The sequence below is a fragment of the Buteo buteo genome, chromosome 11, assembly GCF_964188355.1.
Source record: "Buteo buteo chromosome 11, bButBut1.hap1.1, whole genome shotgun sequence".
Taxonomy (NCBI): Eukaryota; Metazoa; Chordata; class Aves; order Accipitriformes; family Accipitridae; genus Buteo; species Buteo buteo.
Genome location: NC_134181.1, coordinates 35,207,254 through 35,224,488, shown reverse-complemented (window position 1 = coordinate 35,224,488; position 17,235 = coordinate 35,207,254). Strand labels below are relative to the sequence as shown.

The 17,235-nt window shown below is 40.2% G+C and overlaps 1 protein-coding gene across 1 annotated transcript in view; it reads left to right on the top strand.

Moving 5' to 3' along the window:
• Nucleotides 1-17,235, top strand: part of GALNT9 (polypeptide N-acetylgalactosaminyltransferase 9) — a 156,416-nt gene that overhangs the window by 40,090 nt on the left and 99,091 nt on the right. The window contains exon 3 of the mRNA XM_075039617.1: nt 15,132-15,298. Within this exon, the coding sequence (XP_074895718.1) occupies nt 15,132-15,298 (167 nt within the window). The remainder of the gene's footprint in view (nt 1-15,131; nt 15,299-17,235) is intronic.

The following is a 17,235-nucleotide window of genomic DNA, read 5'->3' as shown; positions in this document are numbered from 1 at the left end:
AAAGAAACATAAAAATGAACAACCTTCTCTAAAAAACCACCTTATGTTCAAATGCAGTAACTTTCCTCTTGTTACGTTTTTTTGCAGTGTCTTTGTGTATATTAATTGTTGAAGACAAATTCTGCATGACTGTCAGCACTAATAAATGTAGATTTAGTGGAGGCTGAATTTGATTAACTAGAGAGCATGAAAAATAACTGATTGCAATGTTGTGTTTAAATGCAGTAAGACTGGAAGCCATTCCCTGCAATTTGTCTGCGCCAGAACATACTCTTGAATACATGAATAGTTTACCTAAGGTGGGTCGCATAACATTAACTAAAAATTAGACATCTAATTTAAGGTGATCAACTTGGCTGCCTTTATAGTCAGTGGAGAAGACGACGACATGGTAGCATTGCTTAAGGTGTATAGCGTGTAATGTCCTCTGGAGGTCTCTCCCTCAGGAACCTAGGACAGCCAGCTTAAATAGGATTTCAGGTGAATCCAGTCCAAAATGCTGAATGCTCCAAGGCATACAGAAACAAGAGGGAATTTCTGTATTAGCAATACATGTTGAAGAATGACCTGCCAGCATGGGCAGCCTGGGTAAGGTCCCCACCCAGCACCTGTGGAGGCAAAACTGTGGATGCAGCACCATTTTCAGCTGGGAGGAAAAGAAAAGATGATCAAAAAGCTGTTTTGCATGCCTCAATTTTTCTTACAGATCATAAGACTAAATGTGTCTTGTGTGACCTGCACATTTATAAGTGCCTTAAACATGATTGCTTTTTTTTAAAAAAAGTATGCTTTAGAGACTGTAGTAATTTTCTGAACTTGAAAAGAGAGCACCACAATATTTTCATAGCAGAAAGAGTATTTCCTCCTTAAAAAGAGCAACGGTAGGGTGCTGTCTTCAAATTGTGTATGCTATTCTTTCACAGGTAAATACGTATCTGTAATGCAGAAGTGCTACTGAGATCCAGCCATGACTTGCAGCTGTCTGCAGCTGTGTGTTGGCATTTTAAAGTTTCTTTCATTTCTCTCCCCTGGGCCCATGGCTGATTGTTGCCTGCTATCACTTCCAGGGACGAAAGGGTATTCCTGTAAATTTCTGAACTGTCATGTCATGTTACACTCCATGATACCACATTAGAGGATAAAAAGAAGTAACAGAACAAGTCAGGCAATGTATTCAGGGTGGTATTTCTTTTCCTTTTATGTTTCCTTACATGTTTCTCTTTTACACTACACCTGATATCCTTCTTACAGCTTTGAAGGAATTATTCTAATGGTTTGAGATGATGTTCCCCTTTTCTTTCTTAAAATATGCATGCAAATTTAGTTCTGCTCACAATGTGAGATAAGTATTATCTCCAAATGCCTTCCTGGTGTAACTTTAAAAATTAGCTAGTTTGGGTTCCTATTTTATTTGGATAGATTTCATAGTGTACGAAAGTCAAGGTTTCAGGTCAAATAACATCAAGGTTTTTTAGCTGTTGTTGCGTCTTTGTGATAAAAACATGAACAGGCCAAAATGTCAGACAATTTACTCTTCTGTCTGAAATAAAACTGAATTGTGAACTCCAAGTTGATGCAGTGTTTCATTTTAATAGTGTCAGTTCTTGCTTGTTTCGCCTGTGTCTCCTGTTTTGAGTGAATTTAGTGCTGATAAAAGTGAGAGACTCTTAAAACTATCCAGAGCCAGAAGTACCTGACAGTTACAGGCTAGCGCTGTAAGCTCCCTGTCTTGGTTGGCTTGATCCAGATGCTTTCTGAGGTTTCGTTTCTCTGAAACAGCACCTGTCAGTTAAGTTGTCTGATAGTTTTATGGTGTTGAAGTATGGGGCCTCTATTTCCCGCTCCTTCAGCTTTCTGAAAAATTCTTCGCTTCTGTTGTATTGCTTCTAAACCTTCTGCTGTGGTCTCAAAACCAAACCATAGTCAAACCAGGTCACCTTGCCGGGTGCAACTCCAGGGGAGGTCCAGGGACAGTTGCTTCCCATGCAGTCTGTGCACTCTTTTCTCTAAATTTCTACCAAACCAACTGGCTGTCTTAATAAGAAATCATTGCGCAATTTTGGCCTGCATCCTTTTGGCCACAAGAAATCCTGCAGCAGCTGACTGTTCCCACCTGGAGACTTCTCTTGAAATATGGTGCAAGCCCTGAGGAGCAGGAGCTCCAGGCCTGTGCCTTGTTGGCTCCTTTGTAAAGCCAGCACCAGGCTGATCACTGTTGTCTATTTCTTGGTTGTTCAGGCACATTTAAATAACCCTTGTAAAGTGAGCATCATGCGGTATGTGTTACTAAGCCTCAGAACTCCAAGGTGGTGAAAAACCCACTCTCTTCTGCATATAGCAGGAGGAGCTCAGGGTGTAAACTCTGGTGTAAAACCAGATTCCTGATCTCTGTGGTTCTTGATGATTCTGTGCATTGAGAGGAATAGTCTTGTGAGCACTGAGGAAACTCAGCTGGGAAATTTCATTTTTCACACAGAACTTGTGACAGAGCTTTTAACTAGCTGAAGTATTGTACAGGCAGGGTCACTGGGGAAATGCACGGCGTGCTCTGTGTTTCTAGTATTATTTTTTTTCAGTGTGCAAGTAAATGCTCTGTCTTAGAAAGATGACTAGCCTAAGTCTATAATTCATGAATATTTGAAGCAAAGTTACTCTTTGCAAAGAAATTTGGTATGGGCTGCAATTTCTTAAGTTAAGAATCCTCTGTACGTTATTGTGACCACCTTTGGTGTACAGATTAGCATATACATCTCCCCTCCCCAGAAAGAAAGCTGGAAGGCCCTTGGTCAACAGAAGGTTAACAGTAGTGACAGAAGAGGAGGCAACATTATTCCCTGTTTTCTGTAGAGAATTATGATCTAGCTAATATATTGTGTAGGGATCACTTAAGCAATGACAATGGAGAACAGCAGAGCTGGCTACCCAGCACAAATACACATCTCCTTATGTGTCTGAATTCAACAGAGAAAACGGGGATAATTGTCACGCAGACATCAGGCAAAATCCAAATCCCCTTGGTCTAAGAAGTGCACATACAATTTTTGGTGGTGGTGGTGTGGCAGGATTTATCAGTGAGGCATTAGGCATCTTAAAATTACAGATTTCATCTCTGTGTATTGCTTATGTGCAAAGCTCCTTGTTTCTCAGCTTCTAGAAACTAAGCCCTCTGGAGTTGCATTTTACCTGTGTGAGATGCCTTCAGGTTGTCAAATAGTTCCTTAATTAGTTTATTTTCTTTTTTGCTCCAAGGGATGAGTATATTATTTATTCTACGCTCCCAGATTTTTGTTAGTCTGCATTTAAGTATTTTGTCTTCGGAATGACCTAGCACTGGGCTAGCCTCTAGGGTAGTATGAAACACACCTCTCTGGCAGACAGTAGTTCAGACTTGACTAATGGTAGACTATTAATAGCAGCAATAATAATTAAAACAGTGCACTAAAATACCCTTGGGTGCTGTTGCTAAGTTAGACTGTACCCCTAAAATTCCAGAGGAAAAGGCATAAATTTTAGTTATTTCCATCCACAAAGTGAACAGTTGTCTCTTTCAGCAACTGGGGTAAGCTTTCATCCCCTGTGTGGATGTTTCATTAGGACACAGTTCTCCCAGAGGGCCATGGTGCAGTTTACATTAAACTCAAGATAAAAATGACATTGAAGCTTTGCTCTTGTATTTTCTACACTGCCTGAAAACAAATGCATGACCTACAGCTAGTTCATTGGCTTATTGCCTTGGTGTTATTAACCCACGTGTACCCAAGAGACAGGGAATTTGTGTTCTGTTTGCTCACAGAGGAGCAGTCAACTCCTTTGCCTGACAGATCTGGGAATCTCTGGAAGCAGTGGGGGGAAAGTTTTTCTAAGTACAGGTTTGAGCAAATAGTCTGGATGAAACAGGGTGAATGTGGCTGCCTATAGATGAGGGATGAAGAAGGGCATGGTTGTGCACACAGCCTCAGCCTTCTGGGCAGACAGTTAATGGGAATAATCTGTTTCCCCAGTGCAGAGCACTCACTTCTAGGTTTCTTTCTGATGAGAAATTAATTTCAATCTGCAAGCACTGAGGATGTGACTTCAAAACGTCTATGGGCAAGTAGGAAAAAACACCAAAGTGAAAAAGGAAATCGGTTCTCTGCAGGCAGACTGAGGCAAGAGCAGCGTATCAATGTTGAAGTGTGACAATGGCCATAGCTTCTCAGACTCAGGAAGAGACTAGCGTGTGGCCTTGGCCCGCTCAAATTCACAATCATACTTAAGTACGTTGCCTGGTCTAAGATATGTGCCTCGTTTCTGTCAACCTGAGTGAAGACTAAGCATATGCTGACCTGTTTTTCTGAAGTTGAAGTGTTTTGCTGTTATGAAGTGTGTGCCCTATATGTTAGCTTTGTGCTAGACAGTAAATGTGGCTGGATTTTTAAAAAATGTTTTTATTTCTAAATGTAACCAAAATTAAATTAAAATGCAAGAGTTTCCTAAGAGCCCAAAATAATTAGAAGGTAAGAAGCTGTTGTTAACATTTAACTTCTAATTGCATGAAATTGTTGAATACTGTGCTATTCACCTCTAGCTAGCCTCTAATTTAAACAAAAGCTATAAAAGTGCAATTAGGCTCCAGTCCAATGAAGCACTTAAATATGTTCCTCGTTTTAAGAGTATGAGTGACCCCAGTGAAGTTCAGACATGCTTAACTGCTTTACTTGAATAGGACATTTCATAAAGTTGCTATAATACACAAAGAACAATCCTGCAACTATCACTGGGAAGGATGTAGAGACGAGTAAAGTCCCATCTGCACTTCAGGACTTGACTGCTCTTGGGTTTTCACAAAGCTGGTTTTGCCCAGTAAATTATCCTGCAGAGTCCTGATCCAGAGTTCATTGAGGTCTTTGGATGCGCTCCGTCATCTGTTGTTAAAGAGGCTTAGTTTGTCAGGCAGTTTCCTACCCCTGTCTACCGAGGGAACTACATACGGCGCATGCACCTTCATTTGTCCTCTCTGCTTGACTCAGAGACATGCCTTTTTATAAACATGCTGCTACTACCACCAGGCTCTCTGCTCAATCCCATATAAAGCATCTAAACATCATGGATTTAATGCTCCCATTTTCAGTGCTAAATCAATGTTCTCTATGCATTTGTTCTTGGAACACTGCTCTATTTGAACCATAATTCTTCCCACATACCATAAACTTGGTCTGTTTTCACTCTGATAGAAATTGATCATTTAAAGCAAGAGGAAAAACCCTGTGACTACTGTTCAAACACTTCAAGGCCATTGCTGGTTAGTCAAATCAGCTTCTGCATCACCTCAACACACCAAGTGCTGTGATTACCAGGGAAGCATTACCTTTCCGGGCTACGACCAGCTTTGTAACTGCTGGGACAAGGCAAAATGAAGAGCTTCTAGTTACGGTTTTGGGAGGCAGTGAGGGGATAGGTTTACTCAGTTTTTTTACTCAGTTTACTGCCATTTGGTTGTTTACTCCTCCAACTGTCCTGTATTTGTACATAGGTACAAAGAAACATTCTGCTGCATAACTGGATTTGACCAGAGATTAAAGCTGGTCTCCTGTGAAATGCACTGGAGCCCATTACAGAAAGGATTGTTTGCCAAACATTGTTGTATGTCCTCCCGAGACCATAAAAAACATTGTTAGCTGAAGTAATAGTGGAAAATGATTGCATTCCGCTATCCTCCTCCTTACTACCACACTGCAACGTGACAGCAAACCTGTAATGAAATCCATGAAGAGCTCTACAGCAGTTACCTTGAAAACTTTTTTATTGCCCTACATTTCTAGATAACACTGTGATACTCAGCCTCTGTCCCGCACAAACAACATCAGCTGAGGGATTGAGATAGTCAAAATTAAACAAAAGTACCTTGAATTTTTAATATTAAATACTTGCAGTAAATTTTTTTAATAGTCAAGGATAACTTTCTGTATTTACATGTTATTATCTGAATAACAAATAGCTTCAAGGGTACAGCAAGCTGTTCTGTGCAAATGGAAAATTGAGAGTTTACTCTTATACATTATTTATTGAAAATTATTCCTTTGATTTCATCCACTCCACTATTTTTCCCTTATGTCTGGCATAGACTTGGAGTACAATGGGAGAGACATTTCAGAGAAGGTGGTATCTTAAGATACGTAGTCCACTTTTGGATATCTGGGCTGTTACCTTCTTACTCCCTGCAGACATGCTGGGATTAATTCTTCCTTTGCCATAAAGGTCTTTTTTTGGGATCTTGATGCATCACCCTGAGTGGAAGAGTACTTCTTAATGGGAAATCTGCTAGAAATCACTGTTGGAAATGCAGCTAAATAGCTGACTTCACATTGCTAGCTGGAGAGCAATGACCCTTGGTGGCAGGAACAAGAAGTGGTGCCACAGGGTAGCAGCCAATTTTGTGAATGCACCCTAGAAAACATTTTCTGGCTTCTTGAATGGCTCATTGTGAACCTTTCCTATTTGAAATATGAGGTCTGGGTTTAGGCAAAGCACTGAGAGTATTTTCTCTCTCCTCCATGGACATCATAGTTCCCAGAATTAAGTTTCAAAAAGTTGCACAAAAGGTAGTGTTTCCTGAATATATTTTGCTAGTAAGAACTTCGAATCAAAGCACTGCTATTGTGAATTGGCAAACTGCCTTTAGTTTTGTCTTTATTTAGTATCACTTCATTGGTTTCACTGATGTTTGTATTTCACTTAACTTCAAGTTCAAAGAGCTCTCCAGTCTCAAAGAAGAATTTTGCAAGACCATCTTTACGTGTAACTTTTTTAAGACAACTCTTGTCTAGTTTTTACTTTTGAAGGATGCAAGCTAAAAATCCGATTGAAACAGGGACCGGGATCTTTCAGAGATCTTGAGAATCACTTGACAAATCTAAATAAGCCATTAGTGTTTAATCACCTAAAATTAGGCAAAATACATATCATTTGGAATTTAGTTGGGCTCTTCCTTAAATTTAAAGTGCAGCACCATTAAAAAAAGTCTCATGGGGGATACATTTTCTTTGGGGATTTTGAAAAGCATTTGAAAGCAGATTTCAGCTTCTCCATTAACTTCCAATCAGCCTAATGCTTTGTGATGCAGCATGCATACAGCCATAGGCAGATTTGAATGGGCACACTAGGGGATAGAGTGGAAATTTTTTACAGATGGTATTTCAAAACATATTAGTGACTCAAGTTAAGTTAGCAAAAAAAGGCAAATACTTTTTACTAAAGAATGATCTGAGCATGAGCTTTTAGCCATTTTTCATGTTAATAAAGGGGCTTGTTTTAAAAGTGATTGGAACTAGTTTTAGCATTTTTATATATATAAATCAATATGACTGTTCGACATGATGGCATGTTTCTGGTATTATTTGCCTGAGGAAAGTCAGAAATAGCTCACTGAAATACAAGACCTCTTATTTTAAGTGACTAGCAGCTACTTTTGAAGAGTCTAATAATCTTAAATTTAAGGGTTAAAATTCTTTACAAGTGGGGCCATCTTAATGCTGCATGTGTTAACTATGCATATATATTGTGCTATCAGTCACTGATTGACAGTTCTCAGGGCTTTCTACCATACACATAAAACAATTTGTCATAGGGATGGGAGGAATTAAGCCAAATATAGCAGCAGGTGTGATAAAACCCAAAAGATACAAACATGTGCTGGGTTTTTTTGCACAGAGAAATTAGTCCTGGTTGTACTGGCCTGGAATTTAAAAAGAAAGGTAAAAGGACAAAAATTAATGTCTGATTCTCAGGAAGCACTTGTCCCATGTGTGTTTTTGCAACTTCGTCAGGAGGTTTACCCTACCTGTGGAACTACCCACGTCCCAGCTTGAAAGGGCGCTCTCCTTTATGGAAGTATTACAGGATGGAAATTACTGTAAATTTGGTCTTTTCTGTAGGAAATAGGACAGAGAAGAGAGAGTCCAAAGATATAAAAGACGTTTATTTTAAAGAGCCTGCTGCTGTTCTTCATTCTGCAAATCCTACAGGCATGAAGTCCGATTGTTCAGCCTGGGAATGTGGGGAATTTACCAGATGTGTGCTGGTAAACTCATGGCATATTGGAATCATTTGTTTCTGGCTGATAAAAAAGGACACTTTTCCTTGATACAGGAAGTGTTTGAGATTAGCACAGAAACAAGGTTTTGGCCTGATTTCTTTCTGATGAATGTGGGTGACTTCTTTCTTAGACTTTTGGATGCAAAATAAAGAAAAATGTGTCAAGGGGGCATGCAAAAAAAGCTGCTGAGAATTCCCACAGAATGGAGTAGATTTAAGATCTCAGTTTATTATAATCCTGAAAATGACCATCGACATCACTGTGAACCAGAAAAGCTGGAGGACAGATTATTTTTGTTGACTTCCCCTGACTCCCCTTTAATATGAAGCACTGAAACACTGTGGGAGGAGGAACAGACACAGTTTGTCCTCAGGAACAGTTGAGGTGTCTTTATTTTAATGAATATCTTCTTCAGGGATAACTGCTGAGAACATGCTGCATGGAGTGTGGCCAAGGGAGCAACTGAAGTCGGGTAGAAGTTATTCAGGGAAGCTGACCATTTAGAGACTGTAAAGTCCTTACAGAGGAGTGTTTTAAGTAACACATACTGTGAAGATGATCTCTCGAGCAATAGAAAGGGCAGTCGTTTCTTCGGCATTACATACAGTTCTTGCAAAACTGTCGTTCAGTTTGTTCTTTCAAGAAGAATCAGGCAGTAGAATTCAAAATTGGCTTTTGTTGCTTTGGCAAATAGTTTCTTTGCTGAGGACCCAAAAAACAGGTGGATGCAGGAAGTCAATGTTAATGCTGAATGTCCGAATACTGATAGGAGTGTTACAGTACTTGCAGAGGCAGAGGGAGAACTAGCCCAATTTTTTTAGCTGTCACTCAGGGCAGGAAATTCACCCACCAATTCCTTTGTTCATCAGTGTTGGTGTTTTTTTGGAGCTGCCTAGACTACCAAGCTTACAGCACCAACAAGAATTGCACTGTATCTTGTATCTGCACTTCCCCAAATAAATTCAGGAAAAAGGAGCAGGTGTTGATTTTTCTTCCATATGATAAATCAAAGTGGAGGCTGTTCCATAAAGCAACACAGACTGTGAAGAAATAACTGTGGTAAAAAGGTATCTTCTGGTATCATCATAGTTTCTAGGCTTTTTCTGAAAGCAACTGTCACTTCTCTTTTTACCTTAGTTGTAAATACAATGGGCTGCTTCTCTCAAGATACGTAGACCATCAGTGTTCTGTACCACTGCTCCCTTGTTCACAGTTTTGAGTATTTATATTACATGATTCTTAGTGAATGCTGTCCTTGAGCTGCAAAACAGGAGGAGAAGGTAAGAGCAAGTCTTGAACTAAAAACTTCTCTGGTAGGTTTTTTTTTTTTCCTTTTGGATAAGGCAGAAAAATCCATGCTTAATAGAAAGAGAATGTTTATGGCACAATACAGTTAACACCTTCTATTGAGAAGGAGAATTAATTAGGAAGGAGTTGGAGCCCTCTGCCTGACAGATTCATGATCCATGAAGCTAATCAGTTTTGTAGCCTGTCATTGCTTTTGCCGCAGACTGGTCAGCAGTTGAACCCCATGCTGGGGAAAGAAATGTTTGCAGCTTGTCACATTTTCACTGTTGTGCCAATGCGGAACAAGAATGGAATGCGAGTTTATTTCTGCATCTGAAAAATTACTATTACATCTAGCACTAACTGCAAAGCCTCAGTGGTTTTCTGGTGAAAGAAATCAGGCATTGAACCAGCCACTAAATTTAGTGATTTATTTATTGTAAATCATCTGCCTACGGAAGTCACAGCAGCATTTAGGTACTAAAAGGTAACCGTGTATGTAAGATTACTCTGAGCCTTTGGTTTAACTGCGTTCGAAACACACATTGACCTGGTGATTAAAAGTAGTATTTGTTAGCATCAATGAGCAAGGATTCAATAATCTTTTAAATATTTATCTTTGTTCTTGCATTGATCATGTACCCAATGAAGTGCTGTTACACCTCTTTCCCCTGCTGTGGCTATAAAACATGAACACAGACCATTCTGCAGCTTTCAAGGTATGGAGCATGTTGGGGCTTTTTTGTGCTAGAACTGCAGAGGAGGTTTCTTCATGCCCAGCAATTTCATCAAGTTTGTGAAGGAGACAAGCCCACAGTCATCTCCATCCCAGTGGTTCATTGGAAAAACATATCTTGTATTAAATACTTTAAAGATTCATGAAGAAGCTTTAATTTTGTTTGCATTTCTTCCTGAAGGGTAAAGCTGTCAGAAATCTCTAAATGCATGGCCTAATCCATTTCCAAACTCAGTATATTACGGTCTGCAAGCAAAACTCATTTTTGGAGTTTAGCAAGTATGCAGACAGGAGAGACAGCAGGTGAAAGAGAGTAGGAAAGATTTTTCTTTCCTTGGTAATGCGCTGAACTACCTGCATGGCTGTACTGTCAGCCCTTCACAAAAAATAGTGCAACTCAAATGGACTGTAAGACCAGCTCTGATAAATAGAGGACTTCACAGGTTTCCATTGGATCGGATACAAATAGAAAAACACAGCTATCAAGGAATGAAGGTTCAGACAAAAGAAAATTTCCTTCCCTTTATTGCCTACAAGCTCACAGGGCTGCCATGAGCAGGCTTATGTGCAGCTGAGAAGCTTTTGTTTTCTCGTTGTCCCAGTTTCTAATCTGTAACCTTTTTTGTCTTAGTACATGATTTTTTTTCAAAGGTTCTGGTCTGCCAACTGAAGAGCCTTACCTATTTTCTTATGCCTGCATAGACAGTGCTCACAATTGGACTCAGGGGGCTGGCTGGGAAATGTTCATTTAAGGAACCGGTTCAATGCAAAAGAAAGAATGAGTGAAAATCATCTTCAGAGTAGAGAAAAATGATCTGACATCAAGCTCTCTGTCACGTACAAAGGAAATACCTCTGGGTTGCCAGCCAAGCTCTGCAGTAGCCAATACAGAGCAAGAACACTCAAAGACTCTTCCCAAGACAACAGCAGAATGCCTCAGGTTTGATGCTTGGCATGTTGTACGAAGGTGCCTGAAGGGCTGTTTCCCATATCAGGTCTAATCCATCCTCAGCTGGCCCATGGAAATGTTTAGCCATGGCACCATCAATCTTTGCTTAGAATCGTTAGTCCTAAATGCATCCAGTGGTGTGCTTCTCTACAGCTTACCCATCTGCCCCAGAGAGAGGCATTGCTTCTCATGCAGACCTGAAGTCCTTTGCTGATTGTACGCTGTGAGACTTGATGACAGTTCATAATACTAATTTAGATTCACAGTAATATTAAAGGTGACCTATGTGTGGCCAGCTTAGGCCATCATTAGCTACCACAGAGGTCAAATGTATGCTCTACGTTCTTCCCAAACTCAGTACTGTTAGACAGATGTTAATGAGGCCAAGATTTGGCTATCGATTACTGTAATTGTCCTCCTGCACCCAGTTGCAACAGTTCATAATGTGATCAGACCTAGCACAGAGAAGTGGAAACCATGGTGGTACCTAGCTCCCTTCCCTGGCAGAGTTCTGGGCGTAGTGCTGGTGCTGTGGGCTCCCAGAGCAGGGCAGCCAAGCCTCTGCTCCCTGAGAAGGGCTGTCTTAAACACTCAGGCACTTTACTGCACAGTATCAGGACTGCCAGAAATGGACGATTTCTTAATTTCTTAGCAAAGTCCTGTTGGTGGTCAGGTTGAAGCATATAAGGGTGTGCCTTGCTAGGACACTTTCGTACAGTTTGCTGTCTTCATCTTCTGGTTACTTTTCTTCTCAAACTAGATAATAAAAGTGACTAATCTCACGTTAAGCTCCTCCATCTTTAGCTCATGGATTTCTTGCCCAATGCTTTCTCTCTGTTTCCAGACTGCTGCTCCAACCATTTTCTGAGAGGGTGCGTATGCCTTATTGAAAGTCAATAGCCTCGTTATAGCCTTACTTTTCCTGGAACTTCTCTGGAATGACCTCTCTCCTGCTGCCATGCTCCAGGGCCAAAATCAAGGGCTACACTAAGGAGGAATTCATGTGTCCTCCAGACACTCTGACTTTCTCAACCTTGCATACAGGCACAAGTGACTGAATGTTCCATTGCAATGCACTCGGTCTGTTGTCAGCATCCTGCCAAGAATGAAGCTGCAAAGGCGTTGTAAGGTGACAGTGGGCATGGCTGTGCTTTGATGGTAGAGCATCCTTGCATGTGACTTGCTAATGTCGCTATTTGGCTCAGAGTGTCAATTGCTGGTTAGAGTTTCTTGGAATGAAGGAAGTATTAACTGTAAATTGCTGCAGCTGGTATCTAATTACAGAATACATTGGGAAGCACTTGGGCGACAATCCAACAAAGCACTTAAGCACCCACTGATTTTTAAGGAAAGGCCCCTTGACTGGGATTGCTCGTGCTCTCAGACATCATCAGAAGTGTTTGTTAGTGGACCAGTACTTTCTCCTGACTACCTCAGCACATCCATCTCATTTTCTGAAGTGACTTAAGAATTTGGGAGTTCAAGGTTGACTGGAAGTCTGCAGGAAATAAGCTCCTAAATCACTGCTGTACTTTGAAAAGTCTACTTAGCTGGACAGCTTCTTTTGCTGTTCTTCATCTTTGCTGTAATAAATAAAATTACGACAGCTTTTAAACCACTGCTAAATTCTGAGGTTTGCCTTTGCACATCTGCATGTTCCTGCTGCAGTGGGTTTACCCAAGATATTCTAATAGGTAATGGTCGGAGCGCTCTTTCCAAATGCAGACATAATGCAGTTTTTCAACTACATCCTGCTAACAGAAAAAGGGGAGAACTGACACAAGGAAGGTTGCAGTGAGAAGTAATAGGAACGACTTAACCCAGATGGGATAACAAATTCAAACCAGCCTTTTATCTAAAGTAGTCCATGATGTCCTACAATGTAAGTAATCATTGAGAACCATGGCATGAAAAGGCTTGTGAACCAGTGAGATCATGGAGTGACGCTTAGGATAATGCATTGATTTAATATGATGAAGAACAAATAAATCAAAAGTGGAGGTTATGGTTTAGGCGTGCTGGTTTTAAAGCTTGAATTAGAAATACCGATTGTCTCGGAATGTAAGTGGGAGGATGGAGGAAAAGCACTGGGGATTAGTCCCACTCAGCTTTTCAGTCTGGACAGGAACACATAGCTGGGTGCCCAGGCATTTCAGTCCACTTACCAAGAAAACAAATACTTTTAACTCCAGAAAAGTTCAGCAAAATTCTTTGATCAGAAGATAAAGGAAGTCCAGCCTTATCCACTGAGGTCTTGTGCTATTTCAGTGGTTCCCTGTCTTTTCCTAGTCAAATTACTTTGGTCCTTCCACACATGCCTCTCTGCTTCTGACATTTGTGTTCATCCTACCTTTCCTTTGTTGCTTGTCCCTCTGCGTTGCAAGTGCCGCTTTGACTGCCCTCTCATTCTCACTGCACTTCTTCCTCCTCTGCCACAGCCTCCTTGCTGTCTCCAGACTTCGGCTACATGGTTTCTTTGCTTCCCTTCTTTCCTGCTAGCTCTGAGTGCTGATGCAGGACCCCACCAGGATCCATGGCCTGGGGTAGGCTTCATCTTCTGCCTCACTTCTGCCAGCAATGTACCCACTCCTTGGGTACCAGTCCCATTTACTGAGATGCAATTTGCTATGTCCTGATGATACAAGTGAGGCTCTGAAGCAAATTGCTGTCAGATCAAAGATGTCTCTCATTAAGGGAAATCTTGCAAGGTCCATGTTTTTAGCTGATGGCTCCTTCCTCTTAGTGAAGTATTCCTGGTGGACTTCTTTGATATGTTGGTGCGGTCAAGAGGAAAATCACATTCAAAAAAGAAATTCAAAAAGGAGGCTGTGTCAGAGCATTCACAGCTCCTGTAAATCTCTGTCCTTGTTCCAGGTTTATTTTTAGATTTTGTAAGAATGATGCTTAGCCAGAAGTTTTACACAGTGGTCCTCTGTATGGTACAGGCCCCCCACAAGCTGCTAGTAAGTAGCTATGGTAACACTGTAATCCATGACAAGTGCTCAGATCTCTGAGCAAATAGTGCTGGGATGAGTAGGAATTATGAATAATTGCACTTTACTAGAATTCATAACTGATTTCCAGAGGTTACCCAACAGTCGAGCATTTGTCACCCTCCCCGTCCCCATGACTGCTGATAGTGGGTAAAAAAAGAGATTGTTATGCCAAAGTAATGAGCTAAGGGGTCAGAAAGTTTGATAAGAGCAGGAAAAGTCATTTCCTGTGATATCATTAGCAGTATTTGAGAGAGCAGGTTCAGTAATTGCTATGGTAATTCTGAATGGCTTTTGACTGTGAGAACACATAGGTAATTTTTTAAAGTTAACATCTTTGCTAGTGGGAGAGAATTCCACTAAAATGAGGCAGTGTGGTGTTACAGAGGGGCATGGGCTGGGGGCTTGGGAAGCAGAGGCTCTGCTCTGTGCCATGTGACTTCTCCAGGCATCGTTTTTGCTTCCCAAAATGGTCTATGGTAACGTATCTGCATCACTGAGCAAGCACAAAAGGAGTTTCAGGATGTAGCTGCCTACCAAGGTGACGTCTCCGATGGAGCAGATGTTTTGCAAATATTTCAGCAAGTGCCTGTCTGCACAGCAAACATCATGCATTTGTTATTGCTGCACAAACGGCAAAATTGGAAAGGGTGGCAAATGCAAAATTTACTTGAGTGGGTCCTGGTTTTAAAAGTATGAGATCTAATTCTGAGTTAACAGCGGACCTTCCGATGGTTCGCCTGGGAGCACAGACAGGCTATAGTATTGTGGGCCTTCTCCAGGTTGTTTTCGAGCAAAGTCATTGGATATTCCTTTGGTTTTCAAGAGATGCTTTTAACCTTCCAGAGAATGAGAGCCACTGCAAGTCTGTGTGCATGCAGATGCACTTTGGTTTTCACTGAGTTGATGGAAAGTTTGCTGCTCTTAGCTGTGTTGCTTCTTTTGAGCTTTTACCACGTCTTTGTTTGGGATTAGAAAGAACAAAGCCTGCAAGTCCCTATATGCTGGAGAGCAATGAGGAAAGGACACTCTTCAGTGTATTTTACCTCCCAGTGGTTACTTGGGGTTTAATTCTTTCTTTCCTCTCTCCAGGTGCAAACAGATGACCTACCCAGAGGACCTGCCACAGATCTCTGTGGTCTTCATATTTGTAAACGAGGCGCTCTCTGTCATCCTGCGCTCTGTGCACAGTGTTGTGAATCACACCCCATCGCACTTGCTCAAGGAGATCATTCTGGTGGATGACAACAGTGACAATGGTGAACACACGTAACTTTTCCTCTAAGTACTGTATCCTGTGTGGTTAATGGACGTGAAATGTAAATCAAGGCAGTTTGGTCACTACTAGCTGAAATGCTTTTTTTAAATGTTGGGATGAAACAGCATTGAGTCATTCTGCATTTAAACAGCCAGGGGACGAAGGTCATACATGCAGCCACTGATTTATGGCTAATAAGCTAGATCATAAATTGGTGTGAATTAATATACCTCTACTGAAGTCAGTAGAAATTACAAGAGTTTGTGTTTGTTGATGAGAGGGTTGACTGAGCCACTTGCACAAAGCCGTGAATAAATATTAACTATTTGTATGACAAATAAACATTAGGTGGATAAACCCTGTTGATTTCATCGAAATCCTCACAGGATGAATGACATTTGTATAGGCAATCTTAATATAGAAATGACACTTTTCTCCATATTTTCAGATCCAGAGGAATATCACTATTAATAAACTAAAAGTTTAAATTCTGCTTCCAAGGAGAAGTGGGGCTACAGATTCTCCTTAAAGATAGTTTCTACTCTTTTACATGGCAGCACACTCTGCTTCTTCATGATTTAAACAGTTGTTGATAATATCAGATTCTGAGTCTGATTTTTTTTTTTTTTTTTGAGGTAGGGAGTAAATTAGACTATGAGAATGAAACAGAATGGGCACAAAGCACATGCAACATTCAGGTCATCTGGTTCATTAATGTAAAAAAACCACTTCTGTTAAAGTGATCAAAACTCAAAATATTGCTGAGCATATAGGGTGCTATTGATCAACATGTTTCATAGGATGGTCGGGTTTGAAGAACTTTTAGGATAAAGGTGATAGTGTTGTGTTTTAAGTTGTTATACCTTAGACTTCTAGAACTGTTGCAGCTTCTTAAATCGTATTTGTTAAAATAAGGCTTAAGTTTAGTATTTCCTCCATAGATCAACAGCTTTAAATCTTTCAGTTTTAAGTTGCTGTTGCTCTTCAAGATCTCTGAAGAGAAAGGAGGGTTGAGAGAACAAATCACTAAAACAAAAATAAGTTAAAAAACCTACAGATTTAAGAAACCTTTTGTCTAATTCTTTCAGCTATGGCAGTGTAACCTATGGAGTAATTATGTGAGATTGCAAAGCGTTTGAGTCAATGTAATACCGAGAAGAATTGGACTTGCTGTCTCTGTGAACTCTTATGTGGCTTTTCTCTGTCATTCTTTTAGATAACTGGAGATTTATCAGGTCTTTGATTCCAATGATAATGATTCTACTGTGTAATATAGATGAGAAGAATGAGGCTTCTAATGTCCTGGAAGCTTCTACTAGTTTTCCTAATAAATATATTTGAGTAAAAACCTCATTATGAGTAAGTTGCAGTGTAAATGAATTACCAAACTAGATTGATTTAAAAAAATACAGAGACCATTTTGGTAATTCGCCTGTTTATAAGCCTATTGAAACGAAGCTGAATAAAGGAGTGAATGAGTTCTGCTCCATCTGTGTTTGAATGCCTGAAAATGAACAAAGGAGAAGAAGTCTATTTGAAATCTTCAATATCTATTTAGTTCAATGGGAAAGAAGCCTGGTATTGAGGAGTCTTAATTATATTTAAGGGAAAACCCTTAAAATTAAAGGAAATTAATTCTGATCTGAATTAGCTCTTGATCAAAAATCCATTGAGGTTATTTTTCAAACTCTTACTGAATAGCATAGATCAGAAAAAAAATTAAAAATCACCAGTCTCCCATGTTACACTGCTATAAGGTCAGAATTGTTCCTCCAGATACCAGTTGTAACCTAATGCAAATCATCAGAGAATTAGAATAGTAAATATTTAAAAACATTTAGACAAACTACCTCTTCAAAACAATACTCAAATCCATCAGGCCATATTAAATCTGTGCAAGTCTAACAGTAACTGCTCTGATGCGTAGAGAATTTCTCT